Here is a 6000-nt window from a genome sequence, read left to right as displayed (position 1 = left end):
TCCTAGGCCTGTGTGCATGCTGCAGCTACACACCTGCCACTGCCATAGCTCTCACATGCGTGTGCAGATTCTCTGTGAGCAGGCACGCCACATTCCCTTGCGTGCTCCTACTCCTTGGAGAGGCCCTGTGGGGGCAGGGGCTGCCCAGGTATGTCTGACTTCCTAAAGCCTTAGCGGGAACAGGCGCTGCGATTCAGGAAGTTGCCATGGCAACCACGGGGCCCTCCTGCCATCTCCTGCAATCAGCGCTGGGACCCGGCCACCCGCTGGGCTTCCTGGAGATTCATTCCCTATGATTTGAGGCTGGGGGGAAGAGGCATGGAGATGTCTCTTAACCCCCCAGCCCCTGCCCTTCCTACCCTGGTCCTCTCTCTTCCCATCCAGGATGGCAGGGCTGCCAGGCTGGAACGGTGTGGTGTTTGGGAGAGGGGTCTCCTGGACTGGAAGCAGAGACTGAGTTCCAGTTCCAAATAAGAACTTGTGTGGCCTTGGATAGATCCCTTCCTCTCTCTGCGCCTCCGTTTCCTCACCCATGAGATGCCTCTCTTATAGGGTCTCTGTGGGATCTGGGGCAGTAACGTGGCATGTATTAGATGTTCAGTTAATGCTGTCATAGAAACTGAAGGTCTAAAACAATCCATTGCTTTTACTGAGTTTTAGGGCACTCTCCCATCTGTTAGTCTGCAATAGCCCTTGAGGTGAGCTTTTTCATGTCAATTTGACAGAAGAGCCTAAGTTCAGAGAGGTGGAGAGAAGGAGGTGGTGGGAGAAGGCTGGGGTTTCTGGGGAGCCCCAGGGAAAAGACTGTCTGGGAAGGATGGTGCTTGGGATGGTTCTTTCTCTGCCAGCACACACAGGTGACCCTGCCTCCTTTCCACTTCCTGACAAGAATCTGGCCCTCATCTCAGGCTGGAGCTGGGGAGGTGGGGGGGCCTCCTAAATCCCAGGGACCTCCTCGATAGAAAGAGCCCTGACTGGAGGCAGGAGGCCTGCGTTCCAATCCTAACTGGCTGTGTGACCTGCGGGAAGGGGAAAGGGGCAAGGGGTCACTTGACATGTCTGAGCCCCCTAGATTAGAGGATAAGCCAGATGACACTAAGGGCACATCCTGCTCACATGGGCTGGGGTTCCTAGTCTAGATCAAGACAAGCTTTTGGGACATTGCAATCCTGGGCTATGGTGACCTGTGAGTTTGCCCAATACCATGGCACAGACCTCTCCCACAGACAGATGGGCCTGGCTTCACACATGCTCTTGGAGATACTGGAAACAGAACAGTGTCTTTATTCTCCCAGCTCCACCAGGGTTTGAGTTTCTTCATCATGATGCTGCAGTGTCTATTTCTCCATCTCTCTCCAGTCTTTGCTGGGAAAGTCACCCCTAGCGAGAGAAAAGGCACCACATTTGCCACTTAGCCTGGGGCCGCTTTCGTGCCCATGGTCCCACCTAATCCCCACAACCACTCTGCAAAGTAGACCTTACTTCCTGCATTTCATGGGTGAGGAAATGAAGGCTCAGAGAAGTGGAGTGACTTGCTCAAGGTCACACGGCTAATAAATAAGTGGCTGAGCTGGGAATTGAACCCAGGTCCCCTGGATCCCAGATCCCAGTAGAAAGACCATTCTCAATTTCTGCTTTGCCTAACTGCCTGGTCCCACTCTCAGTGACAGCTCTGCTACCTGGAACTCCTCTCCTTCCTCTTTCTGGGGCCCCAGGTACTATCCGTGGCACTGCTTTCTCCTTATCCAGGCAGGAAAGGTGCTTAGACTTAGAAGTACAGAGGCAAAGAGCCCTTTGAGAGAACCCAGACCAGTCCCACTTGACCAGCTCTGCCTCCAGACAGATGAAGAAACTGAGGCCAGGCTTGAGGCCTAGAATTAAAGGTGTGGTCTCCTATCCAACCATGAGGCATAGTGGAAGGTGAATCTCACCCAACAGGATTCTAGGAGGCGGAGGCTCTCAGAAAGAGGGTTATCAGTGGAGAATGCATCAGGGGATGCATTCTATGGCAGGCAGGTCTGCTAGTCAGGGCTTGAAGGTTTGGAATGGACTGGCACAGAGAAGAGGGAACAGGCCGGACCCGAGGGTGGGGGTTGGGTGGCTTGGCTGAGCTGAAGGGTCAGGCAGCCTTGGCCAGGCTCCCATCTCCAGCCCCAGGGCGAGCGCGTGAGGTGGAGCTGCAACATTCAAGCAGCTTCCTCCCCTTTGTTGGGAGTGATGTCGCCCATTTCCTGGATGTCCAAGAACCGGCTTCAAACAATAGCGCTGTCAGGAAGCCAGGAAGGGGCTGCTGCCCTGCCCCTGGTCCTGCCCCATCGCTCCCCACCTCCTGAGATCTGGCCAGGCCATCCTTTATGCTTATCTCTTTGAGTCTGATGCCTCTGCCACCAGCCAGCTGTGTTTCTGCAGTCAGGCCACCTAACTTCTCTGGGCCTGAGTTCTCCATCTAAAACTTGGGGAAAAGATTCTTACCTAGCAGAGCTGGCATGTCGATCAAAGGAGGTAATAACAATAGTAGTAGTGGTGGCGGCCAACACACCACACATAGATAATGCACGTGGAAACGCTTGGCATGTGGTAGGCTTGACAAATGCGAGTTGACAATTTTCATGATTCAGAGTCAATTCACCTTTTCCAAATGCCTACTAAGTGCCAATCATTTCCACATGTGTTATCTAAGTTTGGTAGGTTAAGACTTACGGTTTTGGAGTCAGACAAAACTGGGTTTAAATCCCAGTTCTACCACTTACTATATATAGCTGTGTGACCCGTGGTAATGACATAAACTTTCCAAGCCTCAGCTTCTTCATCCATAAAACGGGAATAACAGGAATGCCTATTTCATGAAGTCATCGCGAGAAATAAGTGGGTCAATAGATGTAGAACCCTTAGTGCAGTGCTTGGCAAACGGCAAGTACCTAATAAGTGTCAGTAATTATCATTTCCACCATGGGCTTCTACAGGCCCATTTCATATCTTTGCTCACACTGCTCCCCTGCCTCCAAGCCCCTCCTCTCTAAAAGTTGTGCAAGCATCCAACTCTGCACAACTTTTAACATTGAGTTGCAGCCACGCAGGTAGTCCACAGTTCCACAGTGAGGGAGTCAGAAGTCTAGGCTCGATCCTAATTTCACTACTATCTGAAGCCTTCCCATCTTTGGGCCTCAGTTTCCCCATCTGTGAAGTAAAGGGAATTTATGGTTCTCTGAGGGTCTCGCAATTCTGAGGCTCCATGAGTTAGTCCAGTCCTCTGACACCAGACCATTCCTGACACTGGACTTAGCAATGAGTCAGAGCCCTCACCCGGCACGAGAGGGCGACTGCGTGCTCAGGTCACGAGCAGGCGGGAATCCTCCCCAAATGCTGTGGAGAACTGCACAACTGGTTCAAGCTGTCTCCAGGCTTGGAAGCTGGGTGGATGTTTTTGTCAAGAAACATGGCTTTTTAATTAACACTATTGTCTGCCACTTAGCCCAAGGCTGACTCACAGGGAACACCGTGCTGGGGGCCTCCATTCAGATAGCCTGTGGCTGGGGCTTTGTGTTCTGCCAGCCCCTCCCTCTTGCCTGGAAAAGGTCTGTCCCTCTGCCTGTCCACCTTGCCTCAAAACCCCCTGCTGAGGGCACTTGTCAGCCTGAGGGGTCCTATTGGCCGCACACCTACTTGGTGCAAGGTAATGTATAATCATCTTGTCACAGAATCAACAAAACCACCCCAGAAGGGCAGCACTGTTGTTACTCTCATTTCTCAAAGGAGAAAAATAAACTTCAGAGAAGCAAAGTGTGTTTCTCAAGTCTGACAGAAGATTCAACTGTCTCATGAGTCACCAGAGTGGCTTTTTGGACAGTAATAAGCTTAGAGCTGCATGGTCTGGGCCTGGGCAAGACACTTCACTCTCCATATTCTCTCCTGTCCGTCCTCATGCTTCCATTACCAATCACCCAATTCACCAGCTCCAAACTGATAACTAAGAGGGAAGCAAAGAGCCCAGGTTTTGCAGCCAAACAGCCATGGATTATTTATTTATTTAGACACAGGATCTTGCTGTGTTGCCCAGGTTGCAGTATAGTGGTATGATCACAGCTGACTGCAGCCTTGAAGTCCTGGGCTCAAGGGATCCTCTCACCTCAGCCTCCTGAGTAGCTGGGACCACAGGCACGTGCTACCATGCCCAGCTAATTTTTTCATTTCTGGAGAGGTAGGGTTTCACCATGTTGCCCAGACTGGTCTTGAGCTCCTGGGGTCAAGTGACCCTCCCACCTTGGCCTTCCAAAGTGCTGGGATTACAAGTATGAGCTACCATGCCCAGCCTAGCCCTGGGTTTTAATTTGGCTTCTGCCAGAGACAAAATACATATAGTCCCCACCTTGAGAAGCTCAAGTCAAGAAAGGGAGGTAAAGTAGAACAGTAAACAAATGATCACCATGTGATTTGACATACAAGAGAGCTGTACCTCATAGAAATTTCCCATGTCAAAAGAGTCACTTCGGTCCTTTTCACAGCTGTTCAGGATCACATTGTGTGGCTCTATTGCAATTCATTTACTGTTCACTACTAATGAACAGAAGCTTTTTTTCTGTCTCTCTCTCTCTTCACTTTTTACAAGCAATACTTAATGAACATCCTTGTACACAGCTTAACGTTCTTGAATCAGTGCTTCTGTGGTATAAATGTTTACAGGTGAGGAATGGTACACTCATTAGATTTTGATAGATGTACCAAATTACCTTCCAAACATAATGTATCAATACAACAATTTATACTCCTCCCTGTAGCATAGGAGAGTACCCATTTCCCCACTTCTGGGTCAATACTCAAAATTATCAACTTTTTACATTGTTGCTAAACTAATTAATGGCATCTTATTATGGTTTTACTTTGCATTATTCTAACTGCTGTTGAGGTTAAACATCTTTCACATGTTTATTGGCCGTTCTGATGCTCTCTTCTGCAAACTGTCAGTTCATAGCCTTTGTAGATCTTTTTTTTTTTTGAGACGGAGTCTTGCTTTGTCGCCCAGGCTGGAGTGCAGTGGTGCAATCTCAGCTTATTGCAACCTTTGCCTCCCAGGTTCAAGTGATTCTCCTGCCTCAGCCTCCTGAGTAGCTAGGATTACAGGTGCCCACCACCATGCGTAGTTAATTTTTGTATTTTTAGTAGAGACAAGGTTTCACCTTGTTGCCCAGGCTGGTCTCAAACTCCTGACCTCATGATCCGCCTGCGTCAGCCTCCCAAAGTGCTGGGATTCCAGGCGTGAGCCACCGCCCCCAGCTGCCTTTGTAGCTATTTCTGTTTGAGTGTTTATCTTCCAACTTTCTGCTTCGGTTCTGTCAAGTTTTTGATCCCACTCCTGCCCTTTAGGCTTCTGATGCTCAGGTCTCCTCCAAGGTCCCAAGCACTGCTCCCCCACTCCTGTAGTTTAATCGTCCCGAACCATTCCTCCACACAATAGCAGTAGCCACAGTTTCAGCCAGCCTGAATCCAGGAGGGCAGAGAAATTCAGATTGAATTTGGCCCAATCAAAAGACAGTTCAAGTAATGGATGATCTCCAAAAGGTTTCTCTTCTAACTTTTAAGATCAAAGCCCTCATAACAATCCTCTAAAGAAACTCAGCCTGAAAGTTACATGAAATAATTTCTTTTTTTCTTTCCTTTTTTTTTTTTAGAGACAGAGTCTCACTTTGTCTCACCTAGGCTGGAGAGCAGTGGAGTGATCTTGGCTCACTGCAGCCTCTGCCTCCTGGGTTCAAGTGATTCTCCTGTCTCAGCCTCTGGATAACTGGGATTACAGGCATGCACCACCACACCCAGCTAATTTTGTATTTTTAGTAGAGACGGGGTTTCACCATGTTGGCCAGGCTGGTCTCGAACTCCTGAACTCAAGTGATCCACCCGCCCTGACCTCCCAAAGTGCTGGGATTATAGGCGTGAGCCACCATACCCAGCCACATGACTTCTAATGAGGGAAGTGGTTGACAAAATCTCGGAATCCCTTCTATA

At 49.5% G+C, this 6000-nt stretch overlaps 1 protein-coding gene across 1 annotated transcript in view; it reads right to left on the bottom strand.

The window, feature by feature from the left end:
• Positions 1 to 872: 872 nt before the first annotated feature.
• The window catches only part of NDUFA8 (NADH dehydrogenase (ubiquinone) 1 alpha subcomplex, 8, 19kDa), a 54503-nt gene continuing 49375 nt past the window's right edge, over positions 873 to 6000 (bottom strand). The window contains exon 4 of the mRNA XM_011927381.1: positions 873 to 1380. Within this exon, the coding sequence (XP_011782771.1) occupies positions 1375 to 1380 (6 nt within the window). The 3' untranslated portion in view covers positions 873 to 1374. The remainder of the gene's footprint in view (positions 1381 to 6000) is intronic.

The sequence above is a fragment of the Colobus angolensis genome, unplaced genomic scaffold, assembly GCF_000951035.1.
Source record: "Colobus angolensis palliatus isolate OR3802 unplaced genomic scaffold, Cang.pa_1.0 Scaffold71, whole genome shotgun sequence".
Lineage (NCBI taxonomy): Eukaryota > Metazoa > Chordata > Mammalia > Primates > Cercopithecidae > Colobus > Colobus angolensis.
Note: the sequence above shows the minus strand (reverse complement) of the source record. Positions and strands in the feature narration are given on the sequence as shown.